Source organism: Cyprinodon tularosa, unplaced genomic scaffold (assembly GCF_016077235.1).
Source record: "Cyprinodon tularosa strain WSP-4 unplaced genomic scaffold, ASM1607723v1 ctg407, whole genome shotgun sequence".
In the NCBI taxonomy this organism is placed as follows: domain Eukaryota; kingdom Metazoa; phylum Chordata; class Actinopteri; order Cyprinodontiformes; family Cyprinodontidae; genus Cyprinodon; species Cyprinodon tularosa.
Window position 1 is genome coordinate 65,166 of NW_024039127.1, and position 14,110 is coordinate 79,275.

Sequence of the window (14,110 nt, forward strand, 5' to 3'; positions counted from 1 at the left end):
TATTTTTTTTATCAACTTTTATGGAATTGAATGATTAAGACACAGATGTCCTGCCCATGTTTGGCCCAAACACTAAGTAGATCCCTTCAACCAAAGAGAACATTTTCAATAATAGAAAAAAGTCTCAAATATTTTATCTGCATTCAAAAACTATTTTTTATGATTGAAAACGTTTATCTTTTCATTTAAGTTACTTTTTTATTGATTCTGTTGTTTGTTTGAAGTAACTTCTTTTTTAATTGAATAATAAAGACACAAATGTCCTCCCCATTATATGGTCCAATCAAAAACAATGTTACTTCAATTTAAAAAAGCTGCTTTAATTAAAAAAGACTTCTATCAAATAAAACATTTTCAAAGAAAGCAGTGTTCAAATGTATTTTTTTGAGTCTCAAATATATTCTTGTATTCAAATACTTTTTTCTTTGATTGAAGTTAATTTTTTTTTTTATTGAAAATATATTTTATGATTGAAGCAAACTTCTTTTGATTGAATGATAAAGAAACAAATCTCCCTTCATGTCTGTTTGCAGCTGCTCTGGATGTAATGGTCCCAGTAAAGCGGTTACCAGTCCCATAGAATGGCTTCAGATTGAACCAGTAGGTTTTTATCACTGAGTGATGAAGCTGATCAGCGTAGCGCTGGGGAGGATGTTACTATGGCAACACAAACGGAGGATGAGGAAACTCTCTTTGTTAAAGGGACAACTTGGAGTTTCCCTGATTTCAGGGTTAGCAAACTTCATGAAACGGACCCCGGACTGGAAATGATCAGATTAAAGTAATAAAAGCAGTGAATGTTTCCGCCAGCTAACAGTTAGCAGGTGGATTTAAATGCCGGCCGTTCTTCAGTTTTCTAACATGTTGTTCACCTCGGCTCAATCCCAAACCGCTCCCCTAAACATTAACTCTGAGCACCAACCCTCCCCTCGCACGGTCCTGTGGAGCCTCCGCCACATTAAGGGCCGTCCCAAACCATTCAGTGGGTGGGGCCAGTGGACCGTTCAGCGCTTAAACAGAGAGTCTGCAGCAGGTCTAACGGCGCCTGCATCTTCGTCACACTAACAGAAAATCAGTTTATGAAAAACGTTACTAATTCCCAGAAGGGAAGCTCCTCTTTGACATAGAGCCGTTTGATCGTATACATTTGTTTTAAGAAAAAGGCAAATATATAATGTCATGTTAAGCTGCACCACAGAGCTACAGCCACGTACACGGGGCGTTACTGTGTTGCCATGGTAACGACTGGAGGGAATCAGCCGTCTCATTCTTGTTTATAACCCCATTTCTCCTGGTTCACGCTCTGTTTAAGTGTTGCTGTTCTCATCCAAGCTCACTGACTCTGACCCTACATCCCTCCATCACTATAGAGCGGGGTTCACTATATAATGAACTTTATAGTGAACTTTATAGTGAACTTTATAGTGAACTCTGTTAACTGCCCATTCAGACAGACCATCACTGCTTTTTGCTCTGTTGGTCACGTAGCTCCTCCTCCACCGCATGGTGCCTGCTCCATCTTTGTTATTAGTCACTGCTGTTGGGTAGCGGCAGCCTATGGCGACAGCGGGCCGCTGTGACAGCAAATCCCAGAATGCATTGCGAGGAGAGCTCTCTGTGCAAAGCATTCTGGGATACATCTGCCTCTTCTGAGGTCTTTTTCTTCTCATACTTCCTAGACAGTTTTTCTCTTCCGACCCTCGGCCATTTTCAAAAAGAACAGCGGTGAGAAAGGTGAGTTCAATGACTGTCTGAAACCATAGCTCTCCACAGATATACGGCTAACAGAAACAGATCGCTACCGGGACGAGAACGTAGGAGGGCCTTACATGAACAGATCACCAGAATGATTGACAGTTAGCAGGACCACTGATTGAAATGATCCACCCAGTAAAAAAAGAGAAAAAGGTCAGAGATTAGGGGACAGTTTGGGATTCAGCCGTAAAGATACTAAATGGGAACTACTTCCTGTCTCACTTCAAAATAAGAGCATCAACCACGGAAAAAGCAGCTAAAGCGTCGCCTTCTGTCTCACATCTTCCTGTTGGTTTCCAGAGAAACAGTTAAAGACATGTTACACCAAGATGAGAAAGTTTGGACCGTTTAAACATTTTAAGATCTAATTTAACTCTGAAATGTTCAGACTTCACTGAGTTTAGAGAATGAAACGTTTTTTTTTCTTCTGTTTTTAAATATTCATGTTTAATATCAAACAACACTGAAAAAATCAGAAGAGTTTGGATTCTTACCGATCCTGATGATGTCTTTGGAAAAATGAGCGTCTTCATCGTCTTCGTCGTCTCCGTCGTGCTGCTCCGGGTCAGACTGTTGGAGGATGATGGGACAGACCAGGTCTCTGCCGCCATCGTCCACCGAGTCCTTTCTAGGTCTGCAGGATCAGGGGGAAGAAACAAGTCAGATTCAACGACTGAAGGACAGTTTTCCAGCATCAGTCCAGTAAGATGAGGACAGAGTGACTCTAAAGCTAAGCTCCGCCTTCATCACCACCTTCTACTGAGTTCTAATTGGACCGCTGGACCAGGCTGCTCTACATCTTTAGAAAAGGTCCCACTGGATGGCGATCAGACAGTTTGATGGCGTCTAGGACTCCAGACGTCCTGATGGATCAAAGCGAGCCGCAGCTCTGTGATGTCACAGCCCCATGAGGCCGTTCCTCTGAGCTGCACGCCGCCGTGGTCGCGCTCGGACAGACCCGGCGAGGATGCAGCGATGAGAAGCAGAGAAAGGATGAGATGAAAGCTTCGCCATGTTGGTTTAACGGTTCCAGGAACGTTTCCCTGAAGGTTCCTGGTTTCTAACCGCATCGTCTGCTCATTTCTACGCTTTGACATCATCTTTATTCTGTTCTCAGGTTTGAAAGAAACAGCAGAAACATCCGTCCGTCTCCTTCTGCTCTCTGAGGAGATTCAGCGCAAATATTTCCTCTTTTTATACATTGGAAGAATTTATTAATGAAGCTCCTAAAATCCTGATTAATGATTAAAAGAGTTTTTGGTGTAAAACCTTTGGCGTCGCTAAGAAAGTGTCCAGCTGTGGGTGGTCAGGAAGCGTCGCTCTGCTTCAGTCTGCAGAGTTACTCCATCACTCACCGATGAGCCACATCCAGGTCTCCATCTTCATCCAAGAGCGGCTCCTCGTCTCCGTAACCCTCCTCATCATCATCATCATCATCATCACTCCTGGGACTTCTGAGCTTATCCTCACAGCCACCTTCATCACGAACTTCAGCTAAGATCCTGAACCTGGACATGAAGACTGGACAGATGGACAGATGGACAGATGTCCCATTACATCCAGAGACCAGTTCATCGACCTCCTATTCATTTAAAAACACAAAGTCTCTGAGTTAAAATAATAATTATTCTTATAATGAGCTAGACTGATTATTGGGTCTCAGTTTGCAGAGACCTTCCAGCCTTTCTGTGGGGAGTTAAAGGAAAAGTCGCTCATATTCAGAATCCAAACTCCTGAAAGTTCTTTAAATCTGAAATGATTCCATCCTGTTCAATAAATGATCAGTGTTTTTAATTCAGAGTAATTTTCATGTGAATGTGCTTTACTGGAGGCATCCATGTTTGTCAAAGAACACTACTGCCACCTACTGGTTAGTGACATTGTCACGGTGCGGTATCGGCTGTTGATCAAGTCCCAGTGCTGTATCTGGTGTTTGTCACAACGCGCTATTATCCAAGTCATCTTGAAAACATTCTTCTTCCAAATGTGGGCTACATATTACGGGTTTTTTCTCTGGCCAGAAGTTCGATGGCAAATCCTCCCTCTTCAAGTTGGCGATCCAACCACCAACCCGTCCGTGGAGGATCAGGAATCAGAAAGGTGGAATAACTCTTTTTTTCCACTTTTACCCGATGTATTCCAGCATCCAGCTGCCATGCACGTGGGCATTGTCAGTTTCACTATAGCTCTGGTGAATTTCAATGGTGAAGTCCTCTGGAAATCTTCAATAATTGTTGTTGATTGCAGATGTGTCTAGTAGTTCCCATTGATTTAGCTTGGAAAGCGGGGAGAATGGCGCTAGGCTAACCGCACCGTGACGTCACTGCTGGAAGATGGCAGGAGGGAGCGGCCATATTTGGGCAAAAATGGCCGCTCCCAGACTCAGTGAATATTATTGTTTTTATTTTTTTACTGATTAACGTTAAATTCATTAAATCATAGCGAACGTATTAGTTTTAAGTCTAAATAATGATCCATTGATTATTCCTGCTGAACAGACTTTTCCTTTAATTAGTGAGATAAACACCTTCTAGATCAGACCAGCGCTGAGCATCAGACTGTGAGGGATGTTCACATCTTGCTCTCTCTTTGCAAAGTAAAATAAAGAAGCGACTGAGTGACATCATCAATCTGTTTATCTAACTGGACTGAATAGGACACCATCCCAGTATGGAGGAGCAGACGTTAGCGACGCTAGCAGGCGGCTTTAGGAGGTGACAGCATTTAATGACTCCACATCAAAGGTGAGCAGGAGAGTTAGAGACAGACGGGACATCTGAACGCCGTTTGATGTTTTTCCTTATTGAAATGATGGACCTGAAGCTAACGCTACGTTCAGAGCAAAGCAGCAGGAGCAGCTAAAATGTGCATCCTGCTTCATTTCTGATGCTTAAACCAGTTTAGCTGCGCGGTGGTAAAGTGGTTCTGATGCGCGGTGGGCGGAGCTACTCTATCCTTTCTCTGCCTGGAACAATGGCGGCTATATTAGCTGTGATCAGCGGGTAGAAAGTAGTTAGAATCTATGTTGAAGTGAGAAAGTCCTCCTGAAAACATGGTCTGTGCAGTCAGTTCATCCAGATTACCATCCTGCCTTCAAAGATTATTTCTCTGTGGGAGCCGCTCAGACCCCCACATACCGGCGCTGCGCTGTCACTGGGAATCCCCAGCAGCAGCTGCCTCAGGCCCGCTCGCCTCTCCAGGGTTTTCCCCTCCTGTTGGTGGCGGCTGGAAGTAGATGTTAGCATTTTTCAGGTCTGTGCTACAAACTGCAGGCAGCAGGATAATAAAAGCCAACATATTCTGCCGGCAGGTTTCTACATTTGAAGTTAATTTAGGCGTTAATAAACTGTTTCAGAGGAGTGATCATAGCGCTCTGCATCAGCAGTGCTGCGTCTGACTCCCTGCCAGCTCCCAGATCAGCTTCTCTCATTGGCTGATGCTTCAGGCTCAGTCTCTTTGGAGGGATTTCCTTCTGCTCATTAAAAACTAACAGACTAACTTCTATTGTTAAAGTAGAGGAAGTAACTGATCAAAGGATCAACGGCCTAAACCAGTTTGATCTAGTTTTAAGCAGGAAGTGCAGCATCTGTCAGAGAAGCTCCTTCTACGGATTCTTTCATCAGAAGTTCAGCTCCACATCAGTTTATCAAACATCTGTAGATTATTTCCTAATCTGCTGTTCTTTGGATTCCTGAGTCTCTGATTGGTGGAGGCGCAGACACACCTGGCTGTCCCACGGCGCTGAGGCGTGTCATCAGGTGACGTGTGTTGGGTCGGTGCATGTGAACGTCTGACAGCACCGTGTCATGCTGGAAGGTGATCTGATCCATGGACACAGCAGCAGATCACAGCTTCAGATTATTCTCAGCATGCTGGGATTAGGATTACAGCTGGCATCACTCCACTGGGCTGTTAGCTCCTCCTCATCATCATCTTCATCATCCTCATCATCTTCATCACCTGGTGGAAATAAAAACAACTATTTTCTCCAGAAATGTAACAGCGACTGAATGGGATTAAAAATTAGGGGATTATTTCCTATTTGGGGGAAATCTGGATGATTTACAGCCTCTAAAGGAGCGTGATAGCAGGAGGCGATCTGCTTTCTATCTTTGGACCTGAAGCTCAGCAGCTATTTCTAGAATTCTATTTCTAGAATGAATGTTGGCTCCACCTGTTGACAGAGATCACTGGGTGTCCGATGAATGGGAATAAACTAATGTAATCCCTCATAAACTACTGTAATCCCTCATAAATTACTGTAATCTGTGATAATTCTACCCATGCCATTAGCAGTAAAAGTTTTCACACCCCTGGATCAGGTTTGTCGGAGCAGAAAAACATCAAAACAGCTAGCCTATGCTAACCCTGCTAGCCGATGCTAACCCTGCTAGCCGATGCTAACGCTGCTAGCCTGTAAATCAGAGCGTTCACGTGGAAACAACCTGGTTCTTCTTGAAACTTTCCGACCAAACGTTCGCTTAGAAACGGAAGCAGCTGGACTCACCAGCGGAACCTTCAGCCGCGCGGCAGACATGACAGTTTGTGGTGCGTTCAGGAGCCTCGGAAACAGAATCATTCAACCAAAAATGAGCGAATTAAGCGGCCATCGAAATGTTTTTATCGGTTTTCTGTCAGCAACAAATAAATAAATAATATTTTAACACAATGACGTAACTTTTCTGCATTTCAACATATTAGACGTCAAGCTCAATGAGGTTACATTGTCCGTATTTCTGAGATTTTTATAATTACGAGTTCCCATCTAACTTTGAACGCAGCGTGTTCTCCATGGTGCGTTTGATATTCCTCGGAAATCTCACAATTATAGATTATTTTACAGAAGTCTTAACTAAACACGTGACCGAACTAAAGCAGCTTTTGACGGTATCTGAACTTTTATTTTTACTATGGCGTTTTACTTTTAATCTATAAAATTTTAATGTCTTTGTAACTTTTTTCTCAAGATGATTTATTCCAAAAAGAAAAAAAAACAAAAAAAACGCAACAGGAGAAGTAAATGAAGAGTCACCAGAAGATCAGCACCACTGGTGTGAACTCTCACCCATCTCAATGCCTCACACTCACTCCATATTTCTCACACTAAAATTGACAGACATTAAAACTCAGTCTAGTTTAATATGTCCCACTGGAATTTAGGAGGAATTAAACCAACACAGATATTTTAACTCTTAAAGCTTCCAGGTTTGGGTCTGAAACCCATAGAAGCTCCATAAAAGAAAAAGAATGATTGCATTTTATTTCTCAAAGATCAGCAAAGCAAAGATCAATCGCACCCAGAGAGGATGAGCAGAACAGCTGAATGATCCAGGAGAAACCACAGGGATGTTCTCAGTTTATTATTTCTTATCTTATTCATTTATCCTTATTTTGGTCCATTGAAAATGTTTGAAAACTTAATTTCCATCAGACCTTCCAAACTGAAACAAACTGAAAGTTTCTATCAAACCTGCAGCCTCCTAAAGGGTCTGAATGTTTTGCTGTTTTCCCATTTCTACAAAAAACTAATATAATAATAACTTAAGATTTTTAATCCTTATTACCAAATATTCAGTGTAGTTTGAATGGGATTCCATTGCTCTGGTTCCTGTATCAGTGCCAGTAATCCTGTTATAACTTATTAGTTCCCGTTGTTTATTTTACTTAAACTGCAGAGAATATTTAATAAACAAAGTTGTTAAATTCTTAGTTTAAAGTATATTTAAGATGCAGGTATTTTAGTAGGGCCCATTCTGCTTTACTTCAATTCTCTAAAATCACCAGAATGTAGAAAATAACGGATATTGTGAGAAAAATGTTCCACATAACGACGGATGACTGATTGTTATTCAGTAACATTTACTAAAAATTTCATATTTTTCCACTTTGATTCAGTGAAATCCTCTGAAAACCTCCAACCTAGAGCTGCACCTGTCCTCATCTCACTCTGATAATCTATTTCTAAATCTCAGCTCAAGGTTTGGGGGAAAGTTTGCAGCCCTGGAAATGTAAAATAATGAACAGATTAAATGATTCAATTGGTTTCTGTTTTTAAAAAAAATCAAAAAATCAAATTTCAATTTCCTGTTTCGTCTGCATTTCTAGTATAGAGCTAAAGAAGTAGAGATGAGAACACACTGGAAATTACATCTATGTGACCAGGTCCTGGTTTAACGAGACTAAATAAACCGATTCCTGTATTTATCGATGATTGTTTTTATGTCTCATCACCAAAACCAATTCCTCGTCCGTGTAAAACATCACTGGGCTATAAAACGTCTCAGATTCTGATATGAGACGATGATGATGAGCAGCAATGACGCCATTTTGAAAGAGAGATGTGATGAAAAATGGAGAGAAGAAAAGAGCAGTAGAGGTTTGGATTAAAAAACTAAAATCCTGAAGAAATGACCTTAAACGCAACATGACATGACAGCAGATTAGGCCTCAATGAGGACGAAGAAGGGTCCTTGTTCTGATGAAGTTCTGATACAGCGGAGACCAAGTCAGAACCAGTCAGAACCAGTCAGAACCAGAATGACCTGATTCATTGGTTTTTAGAAGTAGAACCAGATCAGCTGCTTCTAAATAATTTGATTTGATTAAATGTTTTATTAATGTCATCAGACCCGATAAAATTATGATGAATATATTTAATTCTATTTAGTTTATTTCTACATCTCCAATTCACATCATGTCATCTCAAGTCACTTTATAGATCCAGATCATCCAGATCATCCAGTCAGATTGATTCATAGTTTTCTATCTGAGGAAAACCAGCTGATTGAGATGTGGATGTCTGAAGGGCTTCGGGTCTGGCTCCCTGTCTCGGTCCTGGTCCATGCCGTCCCCTGCTGGGGGCCTTTTCCAGGGTGGGGGTTCCACATGGTGCGGGCGGGGCCCTGGCCCCCAGACTATGGTGGTGCGACTGGTGGGGAACGGGGGGGAACGGGGGTGCCTATTGGAGCCAGCGGGGGGAGCTGGCTCCCTGGGAGTGCAGTAAGCACCTCAGTCCTTTGCTCCCCATCCCCGTATTCCTCCCTCTGCCTGCTCCATCACTCTGCCACATGTAGGTTTTTGGGGAGGGGGTCGTTACTGGAGGGCCCCACCTTCTGATGACGCCCCCCACCCCAATTTCATTTTGCATTTTAGACGCTTCCATCTCCATTTTCACAACACACATCTATTTACAGCATAGATGTCCGATGTTCCTTCCTTTTTTTACAGTTCTGTAATCTCTAAAGGCACAAAGTTTCCATAATTAAAAGCTGTAATAAATTAGCTTTCTGAAAAGAAGCTTGAAATATTTTTACTCCAGAAAAAAGAGACCAAAGCATCGTTGGTTGGAACGGCCTAGTCAAAGTCCTCTCATTGGTCCACAGTAGACCTCTATGTCTTCTGCTCTCTGGGTTTCATTATGGGATGGAAACACATGGATGATGCTGGTCACATTTGGACTACAGCCTCCAGGAAGAGAACTACAAACCCCAAGGTTCTCCAGATGGAGCTAATCTCAGAACTACATTCTGTTCTGAAAGCCAAACATCTGGAGAACATCAGCCTGAGCCACAGAGAGGAACATCAGGGGCTTCCTCTGCTTAAGGAACCATTACAGGAAGTTTCCTGCTTCCTCTTCCTCCCTCCTTCCTCCTTGCCTGCTCTGTTCAGACAGAGCGGATCATGGAGACCCGCTGGACTCCAGCTTTAGCTGCAGATTTGAACAAAGTTTAACAAAACCAAACATCTTGTCAGCATCAGCTCCTACCATCTACCAGGTACGGAGGTGGGGGAGTGTTGATCTGGGCTTCACTGTCCAACCAGGTCACCAACCCAGAAACCATCCCAGAGACAGCAGAAGTTTCTCCACTGCAGCGTCCTGGTGGAGCTCTGGAGGTTTGAACGTCCATCGTCTGCTTCTGACCAAACTCTGTTTTTATGTTTCCAGATGCAGCTTCCTGTCAGCTGGGGGCGCTCTGGAACATGGAGCCACTGATCTGTTTATTCCCTGGATTGCTGATTGCACGTTGGTAGCACAGAGTGGAGTGAAGCCACCGGCAGTCATATTGGTACTCCCTAGTTAGACTGGTCGCAACGTAAACAATCTTGGCGCTGCAGCATCGAACAACCAGGATGTTCATTTTCAGGGATTTAAGACTTTTAAAATAAAGATAAATTCATAACTTAAATACAGACTGGCTGTTTATAGCATCAGTAGATTAACTTTAACTTAGAATAAAATAATAGACCCGTCACATTGCAGAGTCATTATGTAGTTTATAAATTATGTAATAAAAGATATTTATATATGTAGGTCATATGTTTGAGTTGGTTTTTTTCCGTTAATTTAACCTGCAATATATTTCAGCTCATGACTTTTTCAAATGAGAAATAAACCCAAACACTGTAAAAACAACAGAATCATCTTAATAAAGAATTCCTACATTAACATTTCCCAGTGAATTACTTTCTATTTCCTCTACTTTCTATTTTCTATCTTTAGACCCAATGTCAGCGTCTAACTCAGTCAGTGTCTTCCAGTCAGTCTGAGACTAATGTTAGTCTGCAGACTAAACTATAGGATCCATCGGCTATAGATGGATTTATTGCTTAGTTCATCCACTGACTGGGAAATTACCAGTGGAACGTCTTCCTGCAGACAGAAAACTGCTGGTTTCTGCAGCTAAATGCTGCACAGGGAGGGATTTATACTGAGTGTATCTGTGGGAGAGGGGAGTACCAAGATGGCGGACGGCAGCTTCAGTTTTTTGGGGGCAATCAGCAACCCAGTGTATAAATAGAGATCAGTTCTTGCAGCCCTCCTGTCACTTCCTGTTGCAGGCCTCTCCTCATCTGGATTGGATACTGGACGGATTGTTCCACCAATCAGAGGAGACCTGCTGCTATTTAAACCAGCTGTGTTTGTTTGGAGTTTTAGGAACTTTAGTTTATCTTTGTTCTTTTTGTATTTTTTAAACTCCTTTGGTTTCCCTTCCTCATTTGTTCTGAGGTAAACTGAACAATAAGACATTGAAATTATCAGCTGGATTAAATCTGGTAATTGAATGTTACTTCCTCTAAGCCGAGCTAACACTGCTCCATCCTTTGATCCGGTTCCTCGCCTCATCTCAGCACTTTCTCTCCAAACACGCTAAAAGAACCACGGCTGAGAAACTGGACCTGACATGCTTCTACGGACGTCTGCTAACATCCAGCCAATAACGTCTCAGAGGTTCAATCATCAAAGTGCTTTTATTAAAATAGTCACAAAAACTTGCTCAGTAAAAATACCAACAAATAAAATCTGAGATTAAAACTGGATCAGAAGAATCACTGCAGGTCCTTCAACTTCTGACAGAACCTCAAATGTTTCCTCAAAGAAAAATATCTCATTAAGATCCGTTCATCTCTTTCATTTTCAGCTTCGTCTGTCGATGAGCTGGAAGCTTTGGACCCATCAGAACCGTCCAGCTCAGGTACGTTCTCAGGTCAACAGCTGCTAATGCAGAGACGGGAAGAAAACTTTAACAGGTGTGTCGTCCTCAAACGCAGGGAAGATGCTGTGGGGACGGACGGCGTGGGGACGGACGGCGTGGGGACGGATGGCGTAGGGACGGACGGCGTGGGGACGCTGCGTCTCTGTCAGGGACACAAACAGAAAACATTTAGTTGGAAGGAGTTCAGATGAGCTCAGAGGGCTGGTCAAACATTTCCACTGGGTGTGAGAGCAGCTCTCAGGTGAACCTGCTGTTGTTTGAACTTGGAGCCCGTCAGCCAATCAGCTCTCAGCTGCGGTTAATATTTATCCTGAGATAAGAGATTTTTACAGCCCCACGATAACAGGAACCTCATTAGTTCTGTATTTTAACAGAACAAAGGCTCACACAAGAGCTGATGCTCAACAGGAAGTAGTCTGGGGAAAAAACGCTGAGCTGCAGCTGAACCCATGAAGTCCTGATGGTCTGCAGAGGTCCAACAGTCAGCAACAGATTGGAGGAAAGACAAACTGACTTAAAGCTAAATAATGAGCTTTAAGGTTTATCAGAGCTGCACCAGCATCCAGGAGCAGAAATACTCAGGAAGACTTTTTGTTTCTACAACTTTTCACTGAGCAAAATCACAAAGTGCTTCACATAAAATAAAAGAAACAATAAAAGAAGAAATTAAGGAAACCATCAGAGGAGGAGGAGGTATAGTCAGAACCTCGGCTCCAAAACTTCCTCCTCTTCTCCTTCCTACAGATGAACAGCCTCCAAAGCAGAAGCAATGAGATTTAGATGCTTCAGTGTCCTTTCATCTTCCATCAAACCAGATGTTTGAAGTGTTTTATGGTTTTGATCTATCACCAGTAAAGTGATAGATGTTGACCAACCCTGTGATGTCACTGTTTGGAGTACAGCAAAATGGTCGAACCTTACCAAACATCATAAAACTATACTTCCTATTTTTCTTTTACATTAATATTTTGATATTTCAAATATATTAATTAATAATAGTATGACACAATCTGGTGAATTAAGTTGCTTTTCTTTCCTTTTTTAAAGGAAAGCACTATCTGATAATAATCTACTAAAATGTAACCTTCTTTTGGGGGAGGAGAACTCTGTTAAAGTAATCCTGAAGGTTATTAGAAAGTGGTCAGAGAGGACAGGGTTGTGAGGAAATACTGTTATTTCTTCACATTCTATGCCGTATGTCAGCACAAGATCCAAAGTATGAAGATGAGAATGTGTGGGACTATTCACATTTTGAACAAAGCCAATAGTGTCTAAGATAGCATTAAAGGCTGCTCTTAAGCTATCGCCTTCAATGTCAGCATGGATGTTAAAATCTCCCACTATGATGACCCTGTCAGTATTTAATACCAAATCAGAAAGGAACTCTGAAAACTCATCTAAAAATTCAGAGTAAGGACCTGGTGGACGATACAAAGTTACAAAAAGAAGAGGTTTTCTGGCCTTGTAATTTGGATCAGGGAAATTAAGGGTTAAATGTTCAAAAGAGTTGTAGGTATTAACTGTTTTGGGAGTAATCAGTAAGTCAGACTCGAAGATTGTTGCTACTCCTCCTCCTCGCCCAGAACTTCTGGGGATGTGAAAATTTAAATAGCTTGAAGGAGTTGCCTCATTTATGCTCACATAATCCTCTTGCTGCAGCCAGGTTTCTGTAAGGCAAAACAAGTCAATGTGATTATCACAAATCAAGTCATTAACTAGTAGACTTTTAGAGGAAAGCGATCTTATGTTAAACAGACCGCATTTAATTGTTTTAACTTTTTCCCCAATTGGAGTTATTTTGATTTAAATTAGATTATCATGATTTACTCCTTTGGGAATCTTTGCTAATTTATTAGATTTTGGTCGTGGGCAAGACACTGTCTGGATGGAGTAAAGAGTGGGTAACAGTAGAGAAGCTGCAGAGATGTGTGCTAAACTACAACTCTGCTTCCTGGTCTGCACCCTGGGTGGTCAGGGTTTTGGAGGACTAATAAATGTGGCCAGATTCCTAGAAAGAAGAGCTGCACCATCCAAAGTGGGATGGATGCCGTCTCTCCGAATCAGACCAGGCTTTCCCCAAAAGGATTGCCAATTATTAATGTAGCCCACGTTGTTTTCAGGACACCACCTAGACAACCAGCGGTTGAATGACGACATGCGGCTAAACATGTCATCACTGGTCAGATCAGGGAGGGGACCAGAGAAAACTACCGAGCCCCACATTGTTTTGGCAAACTTACACACCGAAGCAACACTAATTTTAGTGACCTCCGATCGGCTTAACCTGGTGTCATTACCGCCAGCGTGAATAACAATCCAGATCTGATTGATCTGGATCTATAAAGTGACCTGAGATGACTTGATGTGAATTGGAGCTCTAGAAATAATCTGAACTGAATCTAACATTCAGACATGTAGGGTGGGGACTGTTGGGGCGTGCATCATTATGTCCTGTACAATCTGTCAAAACCAAAATAATCTTCGGGAGATTATAGGAATCACGTGATGAAGATGATGAGGAGCAAAAAGCGAAGAGGGGCCAGTTAGCTCAAAAAGCTGGTGTTTGTGCGGCTGCTGCTAGCTAGCGCCAACCCCGATGGAGAGCTAGCTACAAAGAGCTACAGTTTTCAGCTACTTTAAGGATCAAAAACTTTAGCATAACGATGAGCTGCAATGGCTGGAAGATGCTTGACTGTCACTTTAATCATTCAGTCGTTATCTTCTGATATCAGTTACCTTCTGCTAACGGAGTTAGCTCTCACTAAAATAGGGACGATGTATAACAATCTGATCATATTGGGTTGTTTTAACAGTTAACTGTATAACGCCATTTAAATTGGTGTCCAAATGTCTAGTGGATG

At 42.2% G+C, this 14,110-nt stretch overlaps 1 protein-coding gene across 5 annotated transcripts in view; it reads right to left on the bottom strand.

The window, feature by feature from the left end:
- mettl22 (methyltransferase like 22) overlaps positions 1-6,318 on the bottom strand; it is a 35,084-nt gene extending 28,766 nt beyond the window's left edge. The window contains exons 1-4 of one of the 5 annotated variants that reach the window (XM_038298394.1): positions 6,263-6,318; positions 5,480-5,706; positions 3,111-3,276; positions 2,250-2,389 (exon numbers count right to left, since the gene is read on the bottom strand). In XM_038298394.1, the coding sequence (XP_038154322.1) occupies positions 2,250-2,389; positions 3,111-3,276; positions 5,480-5,585 (412 nt within the window). In that variant the 5' untranslated portion in view covers positions 5,586-5,706; positions 6,263-6,318. Of the gene's footprint in view, positions 1-2,249; positions 2,390-3,110; positions 3,277-5,479; positions 5,716-6,199 lie in introns of all 5 variants that reach the window. The other 4 variants (XM_038298396.1, XM_038298398.1, XM_038298397.1 and 1 more) reach the window with 4 other exon arrangements.
- Between the last annotated feature and the right edge of the window lie 7,792 nt (positions 6,319-14,110).